Genomic DNA, 27,627 nt, shown 5'->3' on the forward strand with positions numbered 1-27,627 from the left:
CAATTTCATTTTTTACGTCGGAGGAACATGGTTTGGAATATATTAACAGCGAAACTGATACAGAATATTTGGATATGACTCTGTGAATAAAAAGACGCTCCCTACATTTCCTTTAAACTGGTTTAAATGGAGTGGCATATAAAAGTAAAATGGAATAAACAGGCTTGTTAGATCTTAAGAGTATCTTTACAATAGAACATGATGGCATTTCAAGGTGATAAAGTTATTAAAAAAAAAAGAAGAAAAATCTAAATGGCCATTGTGATGAGAGTAAAAGAAGTAGTTTTAGTTTTATGGTTTTAATTTGTATTTATTTATTCAGTTATTGATTTAGGTATGTTATGATATATACAAAGTGATAGTCTAATGATATGTCTCACTGATGTTATCATTTTGTTGAGATATTAAAGTGAATGCGTATTGGTGGGGTTGAGGATGGGTTATGAAAATTTTGTAAGTATATTTTATCTTTTATTAATGATTGATTGGTTTGAATGAAATAGAATGAGCAGTGCATATTGATTTATAGTTTCTAATACTTGGCTAAAATTAGATTAATGTTCCAAGACTTAAATTGTTTTGGGGGATGAATGGAATATAGATATTTAAGTTGATAAGTTAATTAATTTAACTTATATTGCATATTGAGTTATTAAGGTTTTGAAGGATTGGATTTATGGAAGGTAATATGTTTGTTTAAAGGATCTTTGAAATCTTATTCTGGAATATATTTTATATATAAGAATTCAGGATATTTAATATGAATTTAATTAATTTGGTCATATCAAATTTTGGATAACAGACAGTTATAATACATATAGGATATTGAATTGGTTTCATTAAAAGTATACGTTCAAAATTTAAAAATAAATTATTAACTTAGTTTCCAATAGGCAGGAGTGAATTAATAATTTTCTCAGTGTTAATTTACAATGGTATTTTATTCCCTATGAATTGGAAAAGAGGGGTATGTTGTTATTCTATCTTATAAAGGTTGTATTATGTATTTTAATATTGTGGAGCAAATGATACAAAATGTAATTTTTAGCTTGTGAGGAGTGGTGTTAGATCTGATCTTATTTTGCGTTTCCAAGTGTTCGTGCATATATGGGGTGGGGAGGGTATGGGAGGGAATTAAGTTTTGAGGGTTTGGGTAAAGGAGAAAATTTTTTGGTTTATCTTATTTATGGGAAAATTGATTTCTTAAATGGTATTCAAGATTTGATTGTGACATTACGTATTATATTAATAACTAATGGATCTTAAGATAATGTCTCTGAATGTTAATGGTCTTAATCACCCGATAAAAAGGAAAAAGGCACTATTATTTTTAAAAAGACAGAATGCAGATATTTGTTGTATACAAGAGACTCACCTGTCGAATAATGAATCTAAAAAATTAAAAGGTGATTGGGTCAAACAATGCTATTTCTCTTCAGCAATAGGGAAAAAAGCAGGTGTTGCTATATTAGTAAATAAAAAATGTTCTGCTTCATTTAAATTTAAGCCTCCAAAATATGGCTATAATAATGGTTTGTTTTACCAGTCCCAAGTAGTGGTGTAAACAATAAAATAGCAGAATGCTAGACTAGTATAAATGGTTTTGCATATAATTCATGAGTATGCCTCAGCCCCACCACTCCTCCTCTGTACTATCTTGTGATTGCGGGGAGAATTATGTGGCACTTCATCACTGGCTGCTCATATTTTTAAACTTATATAGTAATTCGTGCATTTTTATAAAAAAGATGTTATCTCTAATATGAAAGTAGTGTAAATACTTAGCTTATCAGCCAACGTCTGGGAGTCTAACCCGACATGTTTCGCGCCTAGCGGCGCTGTATCAAGGGTCTCCCGAGAACGCGCTTATCACCCGACTCATAATATTGCTAAGAGTACTAGCAAATTATCTTAAAGCGAAAAAAAGAAAAACAAAAATAGTTGCCATTAAAAATGAGAATGGTGAAACTTTATCTCAAATTAAACCTATTATGAATCAATTTTTAAAATTTTATAAAGATTTGTATTCTTCTGAGTCTTATTTAGAAAAGGAAAAGGATGGGTTAGAATTTTTGGAAGAGCCAATATCATTAAAAGAATTAGAAACAGCTTTGAAATCTCTTAGAGTTGGATCCGCTCCAGGTGGAGATGGTTACACAGTGGAGTTTTATAAATCATTTCAAAACATTATAATGCCCTATTTATTAAATTTATATCAGACTCAACTAAATAAGGGTTGTATTACAGGTACTATGGCAGAATCGTTAACTATAGTTTTGCCTAAGCCAAATAAAGATCCCACTTTGGTTTCAAATTATAGACCTATTTCTTTAATAAATGTAGATGGGAAAATTTTGGCTAAGACATTAGCTTTAAGATTGGCTAAAGCTCTCCCTTTCATTATAGGTATGCATCAAACGGGATTGATATAGGTTCGGGATTTATACAAATAATAAAAGCGTTGTATAGCTCCCCTGCTGCTAGATTGTATATTAATAATACTTTTTCAGAATGGTTTATTTTGCAGAGGGGGGTTAGACAAGGTTGTCCCTTGTCTCCTTTGCTTTTTGATATTGTTTTGGAACCCTTATTATTAGCTATACAACAGGTAAAGGAGATACAGGGTATTCCGCGTTCAGATAGAGAATATAAAGTATCAGCATATGCGGATGATATATTACTTTATTTGAGAAATCCGGAAACAACCATTCCATACTTGCTTGAATTGATTGAGAAATTTGGAAAATTTTCAGGTTATAAAATAAATTGGAATAAATCAGAAGTTCTTCCACTAAATATACATTGTACGAAAGGATTATTTGATCCATTTTCTTTTATTTGGAAGGAAGATGGTTTAAAATATTTAGGAATCTGGATTGCAAAAACAGTGGAAGATACAATGAAAGTTAATGAAAAAAATTTATTACAGAAGGTGACAGAAATGTGCGAGCAATGGAATCATAGAAAAAAAAAAAAAAAGCACATTTATCTTGGTGGGGAAGAGTACAAACTGTTAAAATGATGATTTTACCTGTAGTTAGTTACCAAATGGGCATGATACCAATTTTCTTTCAGGGGTCTTTTTATAAAAATTTAAATAGGGTTTTAACAAAATTTATTTGGCTAGGTAAAATTCCTAGAATTGCTTTAGTGTCTTTGCAAAGAACAATTGCGGAGGGTGGGGTAAATATTCCTAATTTTTATAGGTACCATCAGGCCTATATTCTGCATCAAGGTATGTATTGGATCCTCCCAGAGCCCATTGAAAATATACCAGATTGGTTCTGGTTAGAATGGAGACTTATGTTTCCTTTACGTCTTAGTCATGTTATTAGTATTCAAATGCCAAGGTTATATAAAGAACATAAGATATTTGTTGATACCTGAAAAACTTTAAGGTATATAAGTAACCTAACTCCTATTCCAATAAATAAATCAACAACTCAAACAATTTGGCTAAACCCCAAGATCAAGGTTGGCGGTTTTAAAATCATCTGGAAATATTGGATGATGGCTGGAATTTGTACTTTAGAGGATGTGATAAACAAAGGTAAACTGCTTGAGTTTTCACAATTGCAACATAAATTTGGTTTAAATAAATCGCAATATTTCAGGTGGTTGCAATTGAAGCAGGCCATTCAGGCGGGGTTCCCTGATAGGAAAAATCTTAATAATTATCATAGCCTGGAATTCTTATGTTTTCAGATAGATTCTATGGGTCACCAGGCCGCAATGTGGTATAAATTAATATCTGGATTTGTAAATAAAAAACAAAAACATGGTCTTAGAGACATTTGGAGCATTGAGATTAAGCATTAGATTAATGCATCTCAATGGCCACGACTGTGGTCTTGGAGGTTAAGATGTACAGTCTCAGCATCTATGAGACAAACATGGTTTTTTCTTTTACATAGAGCTTTTTGGATCCCTGTTCGTTTACAAAAACTTGATAGCTCTAAGTCTAATAGATGCTGGCACTGTCATCTTGAGGCGTGGACATTAGATCATCTTTTATTTTATTGTCCATTCATATTATTATTTTGGAAATCAATTTGGCCTCAAATAAATAGGATGTTGGAGAATCCGGTAGCCTTGACATATGATACGATTTTATTTGGCACAGCAATGAGATCAAAGAGTCAAATTTCTTCAAATAACAACAAACTTTTATTTATATTAACTGGAATAGCAGTTCAACAAATAACACACAATTGGAAAAACTATGACAGGTTAAATTATAACTTTTGGTGGAATTCAATATGCCATATATATAAAATGGAGCGTACATTTGCAATACAAAAAGGGTATATAGATAAGTTTAAGAAGATTTGGGGACCATTAACAGACTTTTGCAATGAATGATATTTTTCCCTGTTTGTCCGTGCCCCCAGGTATATGTGGGACGTACTAAACGGCCGGTTCATTTAAGATTAAATGAACACAAGTCCCGGATATCCACTGGGACTTTAACAGCCCCATTAGTTCCACACTGGCTGGCCAAAAAACACACTACAGATCAAATCAGATGGCGAATCATTGACATGATTGACAGCCAGGAAGCTGAGGGAAATTTGGAAGCCAAGCTTAATTTTCTAGAACAGAGGTGGATTTATCAACTGGACACAGTAACACCCCACGGGCTCAATTTGGAGCTCAAGTGGCAATCCCTCTGGTGAGGTCTCACTGTGTCCCCATCTCTGTAGTTCTCAATGTAGTTTTCAAAGCAATCGAAACAGGAGTGTTTATTTTTGTTTAATGTACGCCCAGCTCGGGGTTTACCGGTCTTGCGGTTATTCTCGCAGTTCCGGGCTGACTCAATGATGTCGGTCCCAGCTGGGCTGTGGAATATTTAATGAGCCATAGTACACGCCGCGGCCATCTTAGATCAAACATTTGGGTGGCCACGTCGTGAAATATTACACAGTTCTGAGGTAAGCTACTATATCTGCTAATGTAGCTGATGCTATGTGATTTTATTAAACACCGAATATTTAAGTCATTTCTCGTTGTAGGGATTGTGCCCTGAGGAAATCTGAACAGGGTGAAACATGTTGGCGTACTCTGTCCCTCTTGGCTGAACCACCTAAGTTAAGTTTAAAACTTCATTTAATATTAACCATAATTATTTATTGAAAAAAATACAAAAATAAGATTATTTAGCATTGCACACTATAAATTAAGGAGACCCGATGACGATAGGGGGCATAAAGCCAGTTGCTATGAAGATTTATTGAGCTTCTGGTGGCACCTCTGAGGGCCTGAAGATTTGGTTACACAAACAGCTGTGGTATAGAAGGTATTGTAGGGAGGTTTAGTACTTCCTACCCCTAATGGTGTTATATCAATCTCAAATTCAACATGGAATTCCATAGGGATCATATTCCCTTTTTGGACATCATGATACAAAAGGACCGTTATTTTTATCAAACTACTATTTACAAGAAACCAACCGATAAGAACAGTTATCTTCATTATTCAAGCTTCCATCAAAAACAACTTAAAAGAAATTTATCTTATAGTCAAATGTTGAGACCCAAGAGACTATGTTCCAAACCGGAAGATTTTGAGAGACAAGCACTCATCATGTCTCACCGTTTTACACAAAGAGGGTATCCTTTATCAGATATTGACTATGGTTATCAGCGGTCTAAATTACACCATAGAGAGGACCTGCTTAAAACTGGTAATTAACCCACTAAGACTAACAGCTTGGTTTGTGTCATTAAACACTCACACTGCTCACAAGAAGTTAAAAATATAATTATGAAAAACTGGCAGATTTTGGAACGCCACAATTGTTTAAAAAAAAAAAACAAACCTTTAGTTGCATTGGCCTGCAACAAAAACTTAAGAGACAAATTGGTACCCTCCACTCTTCCTAGGCCTCTCACCCTACATGTACCACATTTAGGACACAACCCCTGCAGATCATGCACTGTATGTCACCATTCCTTGAGGACATCCAACTTTCATATTTCCCGTATTCTCTCATACTCATGCGCAGTACATTACAACTCCATTTTCTAGATGTCACAATCATTCCTATTCATATACACATATCATATTTTCATCTTTCCTTAATCTGTCTATATCCTGATTATCTTTCACCCTTATATTACAATTTTTGTTCGTATAATTTATTTCAAATACAATGGTATTTCCATTCTCTCAGTCGACGTATGATGTCATCGCATATTTTCTCTATATACTGTCAGTTCCCATAGCATCTTTTCAATACTGCAATAGTGTTTCTCCGAGCAGCATTACTGTGCCACTGACTCTAACCCACCTTCTAAGCACCAATATCTGTCTTATATCATTCACTCTGTAATTCCCCACCTGAGCACAGTGTATTGATGCAATTTCTTGTCCAGTTTGTCTTGACTAGATTGTAAGCTCTTTTAAGCAGGGACTGTCTCTTCTGTGCTTTGATGTACAGCGCTGTGTATGTCTAGTAGCACTATAGAAATGATTAGTAGTAGTAGTAGGGACAGATAAATACCTATTTACCCAAACTACTACTGAAAAATGAATGAGCTAAATCCAAATAAATATTAAAATTCATACCTGGATTTGGTATTGGTTGAGTATATTGTTCAAAAGCAACTTCTTTTTTTGCAGTGCCTCTACCTTCTGCAGCACCTGAGCAATAAGCTCTTGGATTTTTTCGTTCTGTTGCAAATATTCACCTTTCAGGCTCTTCCATTGCTGCTTCACCTCACTCATCTTGTTACCTGCAGAGGGAGTTGGAGAGCTATGAATTTCTGATTCTCTCATACAGACTCCATATCAGTGGTCTCAAAGCTAAATCCACCAAGCATATATTCCAGCTCACATAATATAATTTCCCTTTTACCTCTGTTAGTGATAGTTGAGCTATTTTTGTTTCAGTGGTTTATTGAAAGATGCTTGATCAAAAGTGCTGCTACCATATGGTCTGTCATTTGAGAGATATAACCTGGGCTGATGCATCATCACAGTGCACCAAAATAAATCTATCAGAACAACACAGTAAACAGAAGAAAAAAAGGGAGCTAACTATTTTGAGGAAGGAGGGAGAGGCAAGATACTACAGATGAAAGGGAGATGCAGCAGTAGCAAAAGCTGAAAGAAAAAAAATCTCCAAAAGAGAAAGAGGAAGTGATGCTGGTGGTCCAAACCATGACTTAGTCCACGTGCTATTTCCTTTACTACTGAAATGAAGTTACCATTAGTGTGGAAGAAAACGTGGTGCAGTGGTTAGAGCTATAGCTTCAACACCCTGAGGTTGTGGGTTCAAACTCTGTGCTGCTCCCTGTGACCCTGGGCAAATTGCTTTATCCTCCAATACCCCAGCTATCTGTATGTAAACCGCTTTGAGTGTGGTTGTATAACTACAAAAAGGCAGTATATAAGTCCCAATACCCTACCCCAAGAAACAAAGTGATTCCTGAATTGGGGTAATTTAGAGCAGAAGAAATTGTATGATGGACAAGAAAAAAAAAAGGAGCTGAACTGAGTGAAGAGAGGTCAGCACCTCAGGAACAATTGAAGTCGGTGGCCCACTCACTATCCCCCAAAAGCATTGTGTCTCTGGATTTAAAAAGACAACAGCAGTTGGATATGGAGGGTGGATGGTTCCTCTGAAAGATAAGTGATAAGGTACTTCTTGGAGCTAAAAAGCTATAGAACTGCCATAGGAATCTTGGTGACTCACTGTGAGGAAAACTGCCTCACAGCAGGGGGTGGTCTTTGTCTCTGAATAGTGGAACAAAGCACACTTTGAAGCAATTGACTTCCATGTGCTGCTCTGTAAGGATCTGGTCTGGAAAATTGCTAACTGCTTTTGATTTTATTCTTAAATATCTCAACTGAAGAGTCATGTGATGTGGTGAGTTTATCAGCACATGTCTGCGCTGAGCTCCTGTTCCCTGGGCCCCATCTGTCCCCATCACATCTTAAATTGCTTCTTCAGGACTCACATCAGTAGCTATATTTAATTTTATGGACAAATACTTACTTTGGTCTGATTCTCAGATGAGTACCAAACATCTCCAGAAAGATAGGGATTGTGACAAGATGCATCCGCCGGATGACAACATAGCAGATCCTGTAGGCAGAGCGGCCTTGATACCATCTCCTAGTTATGTGCAAGATCTTATGGCAGCAGTTGTACAGGCTTTGGACCCTCGGTTGATACAACTCTCCAGGCAGATCTCTGGGGTTGAATCACTGATTTCGCCGCACTGGGGAGTTGGAGGTGAGAGTTGCAGAGGTGGAAGATACTGCATCGGCAACTTCAGAATCCCTGGACACCCTGCAGGAGCATCTTCGATTACAGGATGCTAAAATTGAAGATCTCAAAAATCACTCCTGCAGGGACAACATCCACTTTGTGGGACTACTCCAAAGCTTGTCTCCTTCTGCAGCTAGAGGAATGGCTGCACGTGGAGCTGCCACTTCCATCAGGCGTTGGCCCTCTCCACTTTGAAATGGGCACATCATTTAGTGTGCAAATTTAATCAATAGTGGCTCCATGTAGTAATCGCGAAGGTGCATAATTATGGACACAGTGGCCTTATTGCATCAATATCGGCAGCACCTTGACTCACTGCCCTATGATGGCACTCATTTACAACTAGTCCAAGATTATTCCTCTTCTTTATTGGATTAGCGGAGGAAGTTTTCGCTGGTGTGCACTGACTTAGTTCAGCGCAAAATGCGCTTCGTGCTGGCTTATCCTATGACGCTGTGGATCTTTACCAACACTGGATGGCGTTCATTTGACTCTGCTATAGCGGCTGGAGAGTACGTGCGCTCGTTGCCCTCGCCTCCTGAGAATTCCATGGATTGAGGCACATCTTTTACTGATCTTGAATGGAGTGGATCTTGGTTGCAGCGATCGCTGCTTCTCTGAAAATTCTGTTCTTGCATTTTGCCTCACTGATGGGACCTGAACTTCATGTTTTCTGTAATTAACTTTTGGGGCTCCTGCGCTCAAGCTGTTTCGCTCATGAGGTTTCATCTGTTTTGGTAATAGTTTTGGTTGCCTGTTGGGTTAACTCTGCTACCTTCTAACATTGAGGCCACAGGCCCTGTTTCATCTTTATTCCTGCTCGCTCATAAGGCTCTCTGAGTGCTTACAGTTAGTACTTGGTTGTATGATGAAGTATTTTACTTGTTTGCTTATTCTGCTGGTATGTCTCGGGTGATTGTGTTGGGTGTTTGAGTCAGGTTCTGAATGTTCTGGAAGTGTTGCATTGGAGGTCATTTAGTTGTCGAATGTTGGGTGCTTGTTTGGGTCTAGGGGGCTAATTTAGAGTGTATGGGTTGGATGAGTGTGTTTTCTACTGCCTTCTTTTTTTTTTTTTATTTGATGTTTTGGAATTTACACTGTCCTTTACTGTTCCTCTCGGTGTCTGGGGCAGTGTTGTTTTTTAGAACATTGCTTGTTAAACTATCTGTTCTATTCTATGCTTTGTTTAAGTGAGTTTGATAGGATCAGGAGTTGTTTAGGTCTGTGTGATTGATTGTATGTGTGAGGCGAGTGTAGGTGTTTAGACTGGTTGGTTGAGGCCTGGGGACAGGTCACATTAAAAAGTGGCTCTGACTTTCTGATTCCTAATTGTCGGGGATCAGAGATGTCTAGTTGGTTGTTGGGTTTGGGGATGGGGTGGTATACAGGGACTGTATATTTTTGAAGTTTGGGAATTTTATTCAGCTCATGCTCTTCTGTTATTGTAGTTTTTTTCTTTTTCTGAAACTGCATGCTATAGTTGCTCTTGTGGGGCACACTACTGTGTCATATGTAATTAACATGGCTGCTGAAATACTTGACATATGTGGTGAAGGCTGGGCACCCGGGTGTTATTTCCATGATTTCTTGTCTTTTGTTCCTTTCTGTACCTGGGACGATTGGGGCTAAAATCTCCTTCGTCGCTGTGTGTGGCAACTTGGAATGTGTCAGGTGTGAGCTCTCCTATTAAAAGGGCTAAATTACTGTCTTTATTTGCACCGCCATGAGATGGATATTGCTTGTTTAAAAGAAACTAAATTATATGATGTGGAACAACAGAAATTAAAAACTAGATGGGTGGGAGAGATTTATTGTTCTTCTACCACCTGCAAGAAAGGTGGGGGTCGCAGTACTTATTAGTAAACATCTCATGTCTCATACTAAACTTTTCATCTAAGATAATTATAGACGCTTTCTGTTCCTAAAGGTGACTAAGCACATTTAGTATCAAGTTTCATATACTATATATTTGATTAATCACTTATCTTTTTTACTAAGCAATGTACAATATAAAATGGTAAAAACAAAATACAAGGACCGAAGTCTGACAAACAAGAGAAACAAGAGGGAGAAAGATTGAACTACAATAAAGTCAAGAAAAAGAGGGGAGGGAAGAAACAAAAGGGAGGGGGGATTTTCTTTATGGATACCATTTCCTTGAGGGACCGAGATCAATGCTCGAAAGCATCTTTAAATAAGAAGCATTTCAAAGCTCTCTTGATTTTATCCATGTTTATTTCCTCTGTGATATGATAGGGTAGAGAATTCCATGTAAGCGGAGCAGTAATTGGAAGCGGAGCGGTAACTGTGCGGCGAGTACTGACCAGCTTTAAGAGATGGGACATAGAAAGATGTGTGGTAGATCTAAGGAATGAGCATTTTATCGATGAAGGACGGTTCTCTTGTTTTATGCATTTTAAAGGTAATTTAGTTTTAATTTACTGGTAATGTATGCTCCAACTACTTATGAACATGCCTGCTTTCACTCTCTGGCTAAAACTGCATTGGCCCAGATGCAGGCCCTCTGATTTTGGCGGGAGATTTGAATCAAGTACTTGATCCTTCTCTTGATCGGTCTTCCCTGGGACAACAGCCCTTTACTCTTTTTAAGAGGATCCCATACTTATGTTCTACTCTCGATTTAGTTGACCCTTGGAGATTGTTAAACATCTCTCCCGTTCTCATTCTACTTGGTCTCGCATAGACTATGTTCTTTCGGGTTCTTTCCTCTGCTGGCAATTTCTGATCATGCTATAGTGTTTGTAGATATGGAGGTGGGGAACCATAGGCGTAGTGGTTGGCACTTCCCTGCCTATCTATACGAAGGTCCTCATTTGGTAGAATGGGATGATTATGCACATTTTAATGCTGAACATGCTGATGACCCGGTCCTTTACTGGAAAGCCTCTAAGGTGGTCCTCCGTGGAGATGTCATTGCGTACATCGCTGTGCGGAACCACCGTATTGCTGCTAAAATTATCTCCCTTGAACGCCAGTTTCAACGTGCTAAGCGGACCTATCTTTGCCGTCCTACATCTGTGCACAAGGAAACTGCATAGGTAGCTTTAAACACTTTACTACACAAAAGGGCTCAGCGTAGCACCATCTATCGCAAATTTAAATTTTTTCATTATGGGAATCGCCCCGGACACTTTCTTGCTCATCTTACCAAGTCTTGGAGTGGGCCTCGTCTGGTTTTCTGATTGAACTCTTATTAATGCTATGGATCGGATCTCTCAATCCTTTTGTGACTATTTTTCCCGTTTGTACACTGGTGCTTCCCCTTCTCAGCCTTCTTTGGTTCAAGTATATCTGGAAGATGCTTCTCTACCGTGTTTAACACCACAGATGATAGCATCATTGAATGCACCTTTGCGAGTGATAGAAATTCAACAAGTTATTAAGTCTGCCAACTTACAAAGCACCTGGACATGACAGATTTTCTGCTGAATATTATAAATTTCTCCTCTATCAGCTTCCAGGAGCACTAGTGCGATACTTTACTGATTGTGTGGATGGCGCGTCCTTTCCCCCAGGTGTCACAGATGCCCTTATAAATCTCATTCTAAAACCAGGGAAGGATCCTCTGCACGTTGAGTCCTATCGCCTTATACTCAACGTGGATCTCAAGATTTTTGCGCAAGTGTTGGCAGATAGATTGGTACACTTTCTACCGCAGCTTATAGGCGAGGAGCAAGTAGGATTTGTACGTGGTCGCCAATCTGTACTTAATGTGCACAAGGTTTTGACTGCTCTGGTGGCGGCCCAGGTTGACTGCAACACCCGGTTTGTTGGCCAGTCTGGATGCAGACAAGGCCTTTGACCGGGTGGAATGGTCTTTCCTTTTCCCTGTGATGTCTCACATGGGGATTTCTGGTTGGTTTATGGACAGTTTAAATACTTTATATCCTAGTCCTTGGGCATCCATACTTATTAATGGAACTCGCTTATCTTCCTTTGCCATTTTGCGGGGGACCCGTCAAGGGTGCCCCCTCTCTCTGTTACTTTTTCTATTATACTTAGAAACCCTGTTAAGAACTTTGAAGCGGGATACCCACATCACTGGCCTTCGAGTTGCTGACTATGAGTTGAAAACCTTGGCTTTGGCAGAAAATTTGATGCTTATCTTGACAAATCCAGAAAGTTCTTTGCCTCATCTGCTTGACCCCTTGGCTGAATATGGTTTTCACTCAAGGGTGGGGCGACTGTTGTGTGGAAGGAACGCAAATGTCACCGCTGACCTCCATTTGGTGCGGTTTAGTGGGTAGCGTGGTCATGCATCGCAAATGGCTGAGAGGAAGCCTCGCGCCTGAGTGGATGAAGCGCTTGTGGCAGGCGCAAGCTGCAGCGCTTTAGAGGAGCTGCTCTCTAGTTCTTCTCCTGTGAAGTGGGGCCACCATGCAAAGCACAAGCACTGCTAGTCCAGGCAAGTACTGAGAGGGGAGGGGAGGGGAGGGTTGGGAAGCTGCTGGACTATGGAAAATAAAGGGAGAGCTGCTACTGCACAGGGAGGGGAAGGGTTGGAGGCTGGGAAGCTGCAGGACTAAGGAAAATAAAAGGGAGACTGCTACTGCACTGGGAGGGGAAGGGTTGGAGGCTGGGAAACTGCTGGACTAAAGAAAATAAAGGGAGAGCTACTACTGCACCGGGAGGGGGAGGGTTGGAGGCTGGGAAGCTGCTGGACTAAGGAAAATAAAGGGAGAGATGCTACTGGACTTGGAGGGAGGGAGGAGAGATGCTGCTGGGAGGGGAGGAAGGGAAGAGAATTACTGTTGGATAGGGGGAGGAGGGAAGGAAGAAGGGGTACTTCTGGACAGAGGAGGAGGAAAAAAGGAAGGAAACAGCTGGCAGGGAGATTAGAGGAGGGTAAGGGGTCAGGGTGGAATGGAGAGATCAGATGAGGGAAAGGGGAGAGACAAAGGAATGAGAAAGAGAGAGATTTATGCTGGGAACAGGGTCAGCAGAGAAATAAGGAGAGAGGGACAAAGATACTAGATCTGGTATAGGAGAGATAAAAATGAGAGCAGTGAAGCTGGAATGAATCATGAAAAAAAGGAGAGAGGGGTCGCAAGCTGGATGGAAATGGGAGAGGGGCATAGAAAGAAGGCAGATACCATATGGAAGGGGGAGAGGGCAGACAGTTGATGGAAGGGGCAGATGCTGGATTGAAGACACAGAGAGGGCAGACGCTGGAAGGAAGAGAGTGAAAAGAAGATGAAAGCAGAAACCAGAGACAACAGCCCTTTTGGGGGGGTTCCTACCTTAGCCCTTTCTCTTACCATCATCATTCTGCAGTGCATCAGAACCCGATCACCCAGTGCCACCCCACCCCCAGTCGCCTGGTCCCTCTGTCAAATTTAGGAACCCATTGTGGCCCATGAATCAAAAAGTTTGCCCACCCTTGCTCTAGATGGAGTAGATTTTTTCAAAGTCGACTCTACCACTAGGGAATTATGCTGAAGCTGTAGTTTGTCAAAACCCGGAGAAGAAATTATTTTATATAGAGTGTCCAATTTTCTGGGCACCACTGTAATGGTTAGGGGCGTTTTCCAGTTCTTGTGAAGAGTCTCTGAGAATACCATGCAAAGGTAGTCTGAGAAGTTCTTTAGGAGGCTCATCATAAATCTAAGGCCTCCAAGTTTTCAGCACTGTAGGCAGAAACACCTTTTAGCTTGACCAATAGCTTTTTGCCCAATTGCCAAATAAATTTGGTAAAAGCAATTTCTCAATAAGAGATTTAGCCCTTGGTGGAGACTTTTCCGAGGAAGTGTCATAAGCCTCCATTGTAGACTCAGGTAAGTCCTCAGGTGAATCAGACTAAGTCAGAGTCATAAAAGGGCTTTGGTGAAGAAGTGTGTTGAGAAGATAGATGACGACATCAAGCCTGTGTCAATCAGATGACGATGCATGATGTGACTAAACTAAACTAAACTAAACTAAATCTTGGATTTATATACCGCATCATCTCCACTGATGGAGCTCGGCACGGTTTACATGGTTAGGGAAGGAACGGAAATCCAATGGAATTATATAAGTAAGAGAGGAGAGAGGTTTAGGTGTAAGAATGCCAGGAACGGGACGGGGTTACGTTTTGGAGAAGAGCCAGGTCTTCAGACGATTACGGAATGGTAGAAGTGGACTCAAATTGCGGAGAGGGGAAGGGAGACTGTTCCAGAGCTGAGCAATTCTAAAAGGGAGGGAAGAGCCAAGTTTACCAACAAGGGAGATGCCTTTTAGGGAGGGGTAGGATAGTTTTAATTTTTGCGAGGATCTAGTGGAGGTTGGATTTGAGGAATTCCAGGATAGCGGGATAAAAGGAGGGAGGATACCATGGAGGATCTTGAAGGTTAGACAGGCACATTTAAAGTGGACCCTGGAAATAACGGGAAGCCAGTGGAGTTTGGATAGGAGCGGTGAGACATGATCAAACTTACTTTTTGAGAAGATAAGTTTAGCCGCGGTGTTCTGTATTAGTTGGAGTCTGTGAATGCTTTTCTTTGTTACGCTAAGGTAAATGGAATTGCAATAGTCCAATCTGGAAAGGATAATGGATTGTACGAGGACGGCAAAGTGTTTTTGGTGGAAGCAGGACCTCGCTTTCCTCAGCATGTGAAGGCTGCAAAAACATTTTTTTATCAGGGAGTTGAGGTGGTCATTGAAGGATAATGATGAATCTATGGTGATGCCCAGAACTTTGCTAGAGAACTCCAGCTGTAGAGAGGAACCTGTGGGCAGTGGGATTGAGGTGGGTAATTGATCAAGTTTGGGGCCGAGCCATAGTAGTTTGGTTTTGGACTCATTCAATTTCATTTGTACAGTGTGAGCCCAAGATTGAAGGTTGGTTATGCAAGAAGAAATGTTAGCTACGAGATTGGTGAGGTTTGCATCGGTCTCGATGAGGACCAGGATATCGTCGGCGTAGGTGTAGAGTGTTTCTAGGGGGGATAGGTGGAGAAGGTTCAGGGAGGACATATAAATGTTGAAGAGGATGGGAGATAGGGGGGAGCCTTGTGGGACTCCACAGGTCGGTTTCCATGGGGAGGAGGAGGAACCATGTTTGGTGACGGTGTAAGAGCGAGAACGTAAGAAATTCGAAAACCAGTCGAGGACTGTAGAACTGATGCCTATCTCGGAGAGTAGGAAGATTAGAATGTCATGGTGGACGACATCAAAGGCAGCAGAGAGGTCGAATTGAAGGAGAACGGCAAATTTTTTATGAGAATGAAATTGTTGGATCTTCGAGATAAGGGAGGCCAGGAGGGTTTCGGTACTGAAGTTGGGTCTGAAGCCGTATTGATAGGGTAGGAGGATAGAGAATCTTTCCAGGTAGGCTGAAAGTTGGGAGGAGACGATGGACTCTAGCAGTTTGGTTAGGAGCGGAATGTTTGCTATTGGGCGATAATTAGATGGGGCGGAGGGGTCTAGGTCAGCTTTCTTTAGTAGGGGGGTCAGTGCAATGCGTCCCATTTCAGGGGAGAAGAGGCCCGATAATAGGGCAGAATTTATGAGTATAGTGAGAGAGGAGATGGCCTGAGCGGGAATTTTCTCAAATAGACACTCTTTTATGCTTCGAAGACAGTGAGGGAGAGGGGTGTTTTTTGTTTTTGAAGCTCCTGAAGAATGGTGCTTACTAGACTTGGAGCATCAAGATGAGGCAGAAGAATGACGATGCCTCGAACTGGAGTGGGGCCTTGATGGAGAACTGAACCTGCGATGAGATGGTCTACACCTGGGCATGGACCGATGCCTCTCTGGAGAGCCAGTGTCTGTACCACAGGACCTGGTGGCCTTATGCTCAGGCTGGGTCAGTACCAAAGGAGTCAATGCCAGGGTAAGGAGTTTAAACATATCACTCACTTGGAAAAGCACATTGAGATTTTCATAGAAGGAAACCACCGGTACCTTTGGCCTTTCTGCCAGTACCATCGGTGCTGCGTCTTGCCTCGGAGAGGGTGACCTCAAAGAGTATACTGTACACACCTTAATGATGGAGAGGCAAGGCGCAAGAGAGGTCATCACTTGGCCGACATCAAAGGACTCGATGCAAGAGTGACCTGCGACACCTGTTGGGAAGCTGGTGGCTTCTTAGCTGGCTTACCAGATGGAGTGATGTCTCCCGACACTGGTGTCGATGCCTCTAATACACCTGCCACAGTCTGATTCTTCTTCCAATTCTCATTTGGTCCCTGTGGCATCTCTTTCATCCTTTAATCTTCCAACTGCTACTACTTTGAAGGATACTATAATATCCTTGAAAGCCCTCATCACCCCAATAAAGAGCATTCCTGTTTTTCTTTTGCTAGGTTTTTTAGACCCCTTCATCTACCCACTGCAATCGATTACTAGTAGCCTTTCTTCAGCAATGTTTCCTCAAACATGGAAACATGCAATTGTGACTCCTATTCTCAAAGACCCTAAATCTGACCCATCTTTAGTGAGGAAGGCTGAATAGCTGTATAGGTCACTACAATTATCTGATTACTGTGTTAGCTTCAAAAGATCTTTTGTAGCAGTCCCCTACAAATCATATCTCTATAAAGAGAAAAATAGTCCAAGGCAGCATTCTTTCTAAGAGGAGAGAAAGAGGGAAGAGGACATTCTCTTTCTGAGAGGAAAAAATAGAAAGACAAATCTCTGGGTAAGTATACATTATTTTGCTCTGAGTTTTGGGGAGGAAAGCTAAATTGTAGGTTCCCTTCTATAGACAGTTTAGATCTTAAAAGAGCATTCCTGAAATAAGAGTAGCCTGCCCCCAACCAGAAGGTTGTTTGGCAGGAGGCAGCTAAATGATGGCAATGCTCTCTAGGTATGAGTCAAAAAGTCCACTGTTGCACAGGCCGAGTTAGGGTTTATGACTTTTATTCCCTCTGTCATCATGAATGGCAGTGCTGAGTGGAAGCTCTCTGTGCAGGAGGAGCGGTTTGACTATATTGACAGGACTGTAGTAATAAGAATACCTTGATGGACCTGGAGTATCTCCTTGAAATAGTAGAAGGCTGTGGCCTAGACAGCATTTTAATAGTGTCTAGAAATCTCCTTTGAAGCTTATGGAATTCAGCTTTGTCAGTGGGAAGAAAATCCACAAAAGAGCAAGCTTTGTATTAGAGACTTCAAATTGTTGAATAAAGTTGATAGTCTAGTACAGTGAGCTCTCCAAATCCGTGGTTTCAGTATCCGCGGATTCAGTTATTCGCAATTTTTTTTTTTTTTTTTTAAATAAAGCTGCATTCCGGACCTTCCCCTCCTCCCTCCCAGCATCCCCGACCTTACCTGGTGGTCTAACGAGCTTTTGGGGCAGGCGTGATTTTCCTATGCTGCTACCCCATGTAGGTCACTCATAGCAAAATGGCTGCGGGGAATTCCCATCGTAGTCTCGAGAGACTACAGGAACTCATGGCAGCCATTTGCTATGAATGATCTGCACGGGGCAGGAGCATAGGAAGATCGCTCCTGCCCTGAAAGCTGGCTAGACCACCAGGTAAGGTCTGAGATGCCGGGAGGGAAGCGGGGGTGGGTCAGAGCTGTCCCAAAAGTTATTTGCGAATATTTAATATTCGCGGGCCGGCTCTGCCCCTAACCCCCGCGAATATGGAAGGGGAAGTGTATTCTATTTGTCAGCTTGAAAAACTCACCTAGGAGTCTAAAGGTTCTGGTTTCCCTGCTTGGAGGGGCAGAAGCACAAGACCTTGAACTGCAAGCATGCTTTAAAGCAGATTCCACCACTAGGGAATGATGTTGTAATTGTGTTATATCAAACGCAGAACATTTTGTATCCTGTACAAGGTATCAATTTTCTTGGGAGCAACTTGAATCGTTACAAGAGCCTTCCAGTTTTTGAAAAGAGCATTGGGAAGAGATACAGTATACCCTCCCTCAGAGGAGAGTCAATCTAGTATCTCAAAGAGCTCCAAGCAAGGTTCCTCCTCTGCCTCCAATTTGAAAGGTATCGCCTGAGCAATTGATAAAGGCAGGAAAAGCACAGTTACTTACCGTAACAGGTGTTATCCAGGGACAGCAGGCAGATATTCTTGACTGATGGGTGACGGCACCGACGGAGCCCCGGTACAGACAATTTTAGAGTGATTGCACTCTAAGAACTTAGAAAGTTCTAGCTAGGCCGCACCGTGCGTGCGCAAGTGCCTTCCCGCCCGACGAAGGCGCGCGGTCCCCAATTAATATAAGCCAGCTAAGAAACCAACCCGGGGAGGTGGGAGGGACGCAAGAATATCTGCCTGCTGTCCCTGGATAACACCTGTTATGGTAAGTAACTGTGCTTTATCCCAGGACAAGCAGGCAGCATATTTTTGACTGATGGGTGACCTCCAAGCTAACAAAAAGCGGGATGGAGGGAAGGTTGGTCATTAGGAAAATAAATTTTGTAAAACAGATTGGCCGAAGTGTCCATCCCGTCTGGAGAATGCATCCAGACAATAGTGAGATGTAAAAGTATAAACTGAGGACCAAGTAGCAGCCTTGCAGATTTCCTCAATGGAAGTGGAGCGGAGGAAAGCTACAGACGCTGCCATAGCTCTAACTTTGTGGCCCGTGACAGAACCTTCCAGTGTCAGGCCGGACTGAGCATAACAGAATGAAATGCAAGCAGCAAGCCAATTGGATAGAGTGCGTTTAGATACAGGATGACCCAACTTGTTAGGATCAAAGGACAAAAACAGTTGAGGAGATGATCTGTGAGGTTTAGTGCGTTCAAGATAGTAAGCCAAAGCACGTTTACAGTCCAAGGTATGCAAAGCCTGTTCACCTGGATGAGAGTGAGGCTTTGGAAAAAATACAGGTAGGACTATGGACTGATTAAGATGAAAGTCAGACACAACCTTAGGGAGAAACTTTGGATGTGTACAGAGAACCACCTTATCATGGTGAAAAACAGTGAAAGGTGGATCGGACACTAGTGCATGCAACTTACTGACTCTCCTGGCAGAAGTGAGAGCTATAAGGAAGACCACTTTCCAAGTAAGAAATTTGAAATGTGCTGTGGCCAAAGGTTCAAAAGGAGGCTTCATTAAAGCGGAAAGAACCACATTGAGATCCCAGACCACAGGAGGGGGCTTGAGAGGTGGTTTCACATTGAAAAGGCCCCTCATGAACCTAGAAACCAAAGGATGAGCCGAGAGGGGTTTTCCATGAATTGGCTCATGAAAGGTAGCAATGGCACTAAGATGAACTCTGATAGAAGTAGATTTGAGACCAGAGTCAGACAAGGAAAGAAGATAGTCCAACACCAGTCCCACTGCTAGAGACAAGGGATTATGGTGATGTAAGAGACACCAGGAAGAAAACCGAGACCACTTCTGCTGATAACACTGAAGCGTGGCCGGTTTCCTGGAAGCATCAATGATAGAACGGACAGGCTGAGAAAGGAGTGAGTGAGCCGAAGTCAGCCCGAGAGATACCAAGCTGTCAGGTGCAGAGACTGTAAGTTGGGATGCAGCAGGGTCTGCTGATGCTGAGTAAGCAGAGAAGGAAACAGTGGAAGAAGTATGGGTTCCCTGGAACTGAGTTGAAGTAGAAGGGAGAACCAATGTTGCCTGGGCCACCGTGGAGCGATGAGAATCATGGTGGCTTGTTCCCTCCTGAGCTTGAACAATGTCCGCAGCATGAGCGGTAGAGGAGGAAATGCATATAGGAAGAGATTGGTCCAATCCAGGAGAAATGCATCGGGTGCCAGACGGTGAGGAGTAGAGTCTGGAGCAAAACAGGGGCAGCTGATGATTGTGAGGAGCTGCAAAAAGGTCCACTTGAGGAGTGCCCCATTGAGCGAAAATGGACTGGAGAGTGAAGGGGTCGAGAGTCCATTCGTGAGGTTGGAGAATTCTGCTGAGATTGTCTGCTAAGGAATTCTGCTCCCCTTGAATGTAGACAGCTTTCAGGAATAAATGACGAGCTACCGCCCAAGACCAAATCCGTTGGGCTTCCTGACACAACAGGCGAGAGCCCGTCCCTCCCTGTTTGTTGATGTAGTACATTGCAACTTGATTGTCTGTGCAAATGAGTAGTACTTGAGGAAAGAGAAGATGTTGGAATGCCTGGAGGGCATAAAACATCGCTCGGAGTTCCAGGAAATTGATGTGGTGTTTCTTTTCCTGGGCAGTCCAAAACCCTTGAGTTTGGAATTCGTTCAAGTGAGCTCCCCAGGCATAAGGGGATGCGTCTGTGGTGATCACAAAATGATGAGGAGGTAGATGGAACAGCAGACCTCTGGATAGATTTGAAGATGTTAATCACCAAAGAAGCGACTGTCGAAGAGACGAGGTCACAGATATGTGTTGTGAGCAAGGATCCGTCGCTTGCGACCACTGGGTTGCTAGGGTCCATTGAGGAGTACGCAGGTGGAGACGTGCGAAGGGTGTGACATGTACTGTGGACGCCATGTGCCCCAATAGCACCATTATGTGATTGGCAGAGATGGTAATCTGTTGAAACACCTGCCGACAGAGATGAAGGATGGTCTGAAGGCGGTTGGATGGAAGAAACGCCCTCATCAGAACAGTGTCCAGAATGGCTCCAATGAATTGAAGTCGCTGGGTCGGAATGAGGTGCGACTTGGGTAGATTGATTTCGAAACCCAACAGTTGAAGAAAGTGAATGGTCTGGTTGGTGGCAAGCAGAACCGCCTGAGGAGAATGAGCCTTGATCAGCCAGTCGTCCAAATAAGGGAAGACTTGAAAATTGTGAGAGCGGAGATAGGCCGCTACCACAATCAGACACTTGGTGAATACCCTGGGAGAGGAGGCCAGATCGAAGGGTAGCACCTTGTACTGATAATGAGTTTGATTGATGAGAAAGCGTAGATATTGCCTGGACGTCAGATGGATGGGAATATGTGTGTAAGCCTCTTTTAGATTGAGGGAGCATAGCCAGTCGCCCTGAGTGAGAAGAGGGTAGAGGGTGGCAAGAGAGAGCATTTTGAACTTCTCCTTGACCAAACATTTGTTGAGATCTCTAAGATCTAAGATTGGTCTGAGGTCTCCGGTCTTTTTGGGAACTAGAAAGTACCGGGAGTAAAATCCCTGACCTCGCTGATCTTGAGGAACTTCTTCGATGGCATTGAGAAGAAGGAGGGATTGAACCTCTTGAGCGAGAAGGAGGGACTGAGACTTGTTGGAAGCAGACTCTTTTGGCAGGCCTAATGGCGGAGGAGTCTGAAAATTGAGGGAGTAGCCGTGGGCTATGATAGAGAGCACCCACTGGTCGGTGGTGATTACTTCCCATCGAGTCAGAAAAATGTGTAGTCGACCTCCTATGGGCTGTGGAAGAGGACATGAGGGAGGAAGACTGGCAATGCCCTGGAGAAGCGAGTCAAAAGGGCTTAGTCGGTTTAGGCTGAGTAACAGGCTTTATGGCAGGCGGCTGTTGTTGGCGAGCCTGTTGTTGCTGCTGCCGTTGCCTCCGAGGCTGAAGAGGATGAGGCTGAATCGGCCGAGCAGAAAAACGCCTCTGATATGACGTCTGCTGCCTAAAAGGACGAGGAGGAGGGGGGTTTCTTTTTGTTTTTCAATAAAGTATCCCACCTCGTCTCATGGGCAGAAAGCTTCTGAGTGGTGGTATCTAGAGATTCACCAAACAGCTCATCACCCAGGCAGGGAGCATTGGCAAGGCGGTCCTGGTGGTTCACATCAAGGTCTGAGACGCGAAGCCATGCCAATCGTCTCATCACTACAGACATAGCAGTAGCTCGGGATGTCAGTTCAAAAGTGTCATAGATGGAATGGACCATAAACTTCCTGAGTTGCAAGAGACTGGCAGTGCATTGTTGAAAAGCAGAAAGCTTGCGGTCAGGAATATATTTTTAAAAAGTGGCCATCTGCTGGATAAGATGTTTCAGGTAAAAGGAGATGTGGAACGCATAGTTACCTGAACGGTTAGCCAACATAGCATTTTGGTAAAGTCGTTTACCAAATTTGTCCATGGCTTTGCCCTCTCTGCCAGGAGGGACAGAGGCATACACACTAGAGCCTGCAGATTTTTTGAGGGTTGACTCCACCAGCAAAGATTCGTGTGGAAGCTGAGGTTTGTCAAACCCTGGAATAGGAATAACTTTATAAAGTAATTCCAATTTCCTTGGAGCTCCTGGAATGGTGAGAGGAGTTTCCAAATTTTTGTAAAAAGTTTCTCTTAATATATCATGAAGGGGTAACTTTAAAAATTCTTTGGGAGGTTGGTCAAAGTCCAAAGCCTCCAGGAATGCTTTTGACTTTTTAGAATCAGACTCCAAGGGAAGAGAAAGGGTGTCTGACATCTCCCTCAGAAATTTAGTGAAGGAAGAGTGCTCTGGCTTACTAGCAGGATCCTGCACCGATGGGTCAGCCTCATCAGATGAAAAATCCTCCTCGGTACCGAGGGGATCGTCAGAGTCATCCCATAAATCAGGGTCACGTACCGATGGAAGACGGCCCTGAGATAGAGGAGTAGAGGATTCGGTATGCCTGGTTTTGCGTACCGATTTACCTGAACGCATCGACACCGTACCCGGTGACTGTAAAGCGGTACGGGTGTCAGAGAGCGGTACCGGATCAGAGGCAGAGTGAGCCGTACGTCGAAGAGACTTTGGCTCTGCCGATAAAATAGGCATAGACATGGAAGAGGCAGATTTAAGTGGTGCCGATAACGTCGATGCTGACAAATAGGCTGGTCGACGATCGGTACCGTAGGCTCAGTGGGGACCGACACCGGAAGGTTCGGAGTTAGCAGAGCCGGGAGCAGGTATTGTAATTGCTCCTTAAGCTGGACCTGAAGGATGGATGCTATACGCTCATCCAGAGACGGTCCCGATGGCACCGGTACCGCTTTTTTCTTGCTCGGTACCTGTGGTGCAGCTGGATGCTCAGGCAAAGCCGATGAAGAGGCAGTCACTTCTATGGGAGTGGAGCATTTGCGGGGCCGGCACGCAGTCTGCAGGATTTGGCTCACTGCTCGTTCGACTGGCGGGCCAAGAACAGTAGGGGATGGCTTCTTAGCCGGCTTACCTACAGGGTGCGACACTGACGATATCTCTTGCGGTGTCGAAACCACCGGTGTCGACTTAGAGGAAGTTGCCGGAGTCGATGCCGGTGGAACTTCCATAGCGGCACCGAAAAGAATCCACTGTTGAATCTGGCGATTTTTCAAAGTTCTCTTTTGAAGAGAACTACAGCGGATGCACGTTTCTGCCCTATGGTCCGGACCCAAACACTGGAGGCACCACTTATGCGGGTCGGACAAAGAAATAGGGCGTGCACACCGCTGACACTTTTTAAAACCCAGTGAAGGGGGCATGAAGGGAAAAACGGCCGTAGCAAAATCAAAGCCCGAGGCTTCGATGGTGCCGACCGAAAAAAGTCGAAAAAAATAGACTTTTTTTTTTTTTTGAAATTTTATCAAGCAAATAAGAAAATAATAAAACGTGAAGAAATTCACGAGAAAAAATACGCAAGCGGGAAGGCGAAAAAAAGAGTATCCAACAGCCGTTGGAAACACGTGTCTTCTTAGCTCCGCGGAAACTAAGAAACTGGGGACCGCGCGCCTTCGTCGGGCGGGAAGGCACTCACGCACGCGCGGTGCGGCCTAGCTAGAACTTTCTAAGTTCTTAGAGTGCAATCACTCTAAAATTGTCCGTGCCGGGGCTCCGTCGGTGCCGTCACCCATCAGTCAAGAATATGTTGCCTGCTTGTCCTGGGATAATGATATGCTCTCTAGAGGAAACTTACATCTTTTCAGGCAACACAGATGGTTGAGAGGGAATGCTACAGGACACCTCAGCCAAGTAGCCTGTAGGTCCTGCTCTGCCTCCAAGGAAAAGTTAGAATCTTCAAAGTACTCCTCTCATGGAGTATGAGGAATATTGCATCAATAGGAATGTCAGCTCTACATGGAAGAACGTTGAGGCAGGGGTCTGTCTTCCAACCCAGGAGAGATCTCCTCTGATGTTGAGCCAGTAAATGGACCATCTCTTGTAGCTGATGCTCTGATGTATCCTCGAGCTGGGCTGAATGCTCCAGAGGAGTAATGAGTTGAAGAGACGGAGAAGTTCACGGAGGTGTCAATGATGCCGATGCAAGAGAACTGTTGGCAGCACACCTAAAGAGAGAAGAATGATGTCTGTTTGCTGGAAAAATGTGGAAGATTCTGTGATGAGCAGGTATCTTAACAAAATTATGGAGTATCAGAAATATGGAGCTCTTCACACCACAGATAAAAACAAACAAGGCACAGTAAGGTGTGGGAATACTTTCATAGTTTATAGTGTAAGCAGGGGATAGAAGCTGGAAACTGAAGAAGTAAAGATTTCAAGCGCCACTGGAAGAGGAAAGGAGGGGGATAAATGTGGGGACTTGGTCTTTTTGTTTGTTTAAAATGATAAAAATCTGAAAAGTTAAAAAAAAATATTAGAAATAAGTATATTAGATGATTAGGAGAATGTGAGGTATGCTAAAGTAGTGGTGAAGCTACAGTTTGTATAACATATATGTTATTATGCCTGCTGTCTAGAATGTTTTGATTCCTCTTGGAGATTTATTAAGATAAGGGAAATACCTACTGTACCTAAATGCAATGTGTTTTCATCTACACATGAAAAAGGGAGCAAAATCAAAATCCAAAATCCTACTCCCTGTTGGTCCCCTTGGAAAGTCCAAATGCTGTTATGCAGTCCTTCTTTTAAAAGATATGGAGACTTACTCCACAGGATCAAAAAACAAGTTCTACTTTTAGACTTCACACTTTTGGAGCAGCAATCAGCAGTGTTCCCCTACACTACCCTATAGAAGACAGGTTTAGTTACTATACATGGTTCCTTTTCCTTCAGTCAATAAATGTTTGGAATAGTGGTTGAAGCAGTACTGTCTATCTATCAGACAATAGCAATACATATCAGTTTGTACCGTTTCTCAAGATCATTCATTTATTTGGATTTATTAACTGCCTTTTCATGAAGATATTCACATTTGTGCCATTCAACCAGAAAAATGTCACTACCATAGCCAACCTATATAGGAATGGGAATGAAACATGAATTAAAGACCTGATGGGCTGGAACTCAAATTTTAAGCTATTTTTACGCACCTGCCACCTGTGCAGATCCTTCTACCCAATGAGTTGTGTCTGATTGTTCCAGAAATTCAAGCAAGAAACGAATGACCTGCAGTTGATGGTAAAAAATCTTCTGCTTCCTTCTGCTGTCCTTTAAGAGACAAATAGATGAAGATAACTGAAAACTATGCTGTAGAAGGGATGAGTATCTGTAAAACTGATTCTGTAAAGCAGTTAGATGTTTCAGTTATTTGTATAAATTCAACCAAATTATCCAAGGTGAAGTACATTATATTATAAGTTACTACAGACATATTTTAAAAACAAACATTAAATAGTTCAAACTACTAAAGCAATTTTAAAATGCCAAATTTTCAACCATTCTTTGGAAGGGCATGCCACAAATGAGGGGCAACAACTAAAAACGCCCTCTCCTCAATATACCCAAACCTAGCCTCTCACAAAGTTAGAATAGCCAGAACCAATTATGAGAACATCTATGTACCAAGACATTTAAAATTGACAAATAATGTATCAATAAGTAAAGATAAAGAAATACATAAAGCAGCATCTACAGAGACTGCAGACAAAGTAACACTGCCCCTCTGTTAGTAAGAATTATGTCCAACAGAGTCCAATTTAAAGTGCTCTTGATTGTACATCAGATTTTATATCATACAGCACCTGGATATTTTCGAGATTTGTTGGAGATGTATTGTCCAAAAAGGGAATCAAGATCTGCACAGGATATGAGATTGTTATTGATGAAAGAGAAAAATGTGATACATACCAGGTTCGGGAATTCTCTGTTTTCAATAGTTGGGGTGAAATTTTGGAACTCATTGACAGATCAGTTATGATTATGTAAACCTAGGGATACTTTTAAGAAACTTTTGAAGACACAGTTATTTGTCAATGTATTTATTTGAACAAAAATACATAAGTATTTCTGTGATACTTTTAAAAACTCATGAAGATTTAGTTATAGGACAATGCATTTATGTGAATGAAATGAGTATGTTCATAGTGGAGAGATTGTGGGGATGGTATTTGTTTTCTTTGACTGAGGCTAAGCCTTTGTAAAGGGTATTTACTCCAGTGTGCCAAGTCATAGTGGCTTTGTCAATGAATTTGGGACTAGGATGTAATGTTCTCGTTAGGTTGAGCATGCCTGATGAAAGGTCCTCTAGGTTGATTGAATCGTTGTTGTAAGTTATTTTATGTTGCGTTTGTTTCATGGTTGATGGTTGTTTTACTGTGTAGATGTGTTTAAAAGTGATTAGATGATGGTCAGACCAGGATACTGGTGTGATGAAGCAGTTTGGAGTTACTGTGTCAGTGGATGAATCTATCTGAACGAAGATTAGGTCCAGGACATGGCCCTCTGAATGTGTCTGTGTGGGAACTATTTGGTGGAAGCCCAGGTCCAATATGGATTGTGTCCATCTACCAGCAGATGGAGACAAAGAAAGAAAGTAGTTCCAAGTGATTTATCCCTTAAAGCAGTGTTTTTCAACCAGTGTGCTGCGAGAGTTTTCTGTCACTACTGTCCCATCCCTAGCAAGAGACCATGCATTATAAAATTTCTTCTGTAGAAGTCAGCGGCAGTGGGCAGGATTCAGATAGCCTGCTCACGCCAACACCCAAGTCTTCTCTTCAATATAACTTCCTGCTTCCGCAGAGGCAGGAAGCATCAGAGGGGGCTAAGGTTGCTGCGAGCAGACTGTCTGAATCGCTGCACACTACAGGCAAAAAAGAAAGGGGAAAAAAAAACAACAGATGGCAGGCTCAATCCGTCCTCCATTTTCTGGAGTCATATGGTAACCCCACTTTAACATGACCATATATTGTTAATTACCTCAATTATAGTGAGCCCTTGGGTTTGATGCATGTGTTTCTGCTAGTCCTCATTACTAATTTTAAACGGATAGTTACATAGTGAAAATTGTGTGACATTCAGATCATACAAAATAGACACAATTTCATTACTTTGTCATTACAGGGGTAGTTCTATAAACGTGTGCCTGGTGGGCGTCATTATAAAAAGCTTTAAGTTAAGATCGCTGGGACAGGGTGCTCAAAGCCCCCAGGTAAGTGAATCACTAAATATCTCTAGGCAAATAGGATAAAGGGGCAATGTCTGGAAAGCAGTATATACTAATGCTCGAAGTATAAGAAACAAAGTTCTGGATTTTAAGGCTGTGATGGAAGAGTTGGATTTAGTAGTGAGTTGGATTTAGTAGTGATCACAGAAACATGGTTCACAGAGAACCATAACTGGGATATATAAGGGGGTGCTGAAAAGTTCTCAGACCAACTTTCTAAAT

The 27,627-nt window shown here is 42.2% G+C and overlaps 1 protein-coding gene across 1 annotated transcript in view; it reads right to left on the reverse strand.

Annotated features, from left to right (window-relative positions):
* Positions 1-27,627, reverse strand: part of ZWINT (ZW10 interacting kinetochore protein) — a 101,845-nt gene that overhangs the window by 48,813 nt on the left and 25,405 nt on the right. Inside the window, exons 3-4 of the mRNA XM_033923588.1 lie at positions 25,334-25,451; positions 6,568-6,734 (exon numbers count right to left, since the gene is read on the reverse strand). Coding sequence (XP_033779479.1) covers positions 6,568-6,734; positions 25,334-25,451 — 285 coding nt within the window. The remainder of the gene's footprint in view (positions 1-6,567; positions 6,735-25,333; positions 25,452-27,627) is intronic.

This window comes from Geotrypetes seraphini, chromosome 1 (genome assembly GCF_902459505.1).
Source record: "Geotrypetes seraphini chromosome 1, aGeoSer1.1, whole genome shotgun sequence".
Taxonomy (NCBI): domain Eukaryota; kingdom Metazoa; phylum Chordata; class Amphibia; order Gymnophiona; family Dermophiidae; genus Geotrypetes; species Geotrypetes seraphini.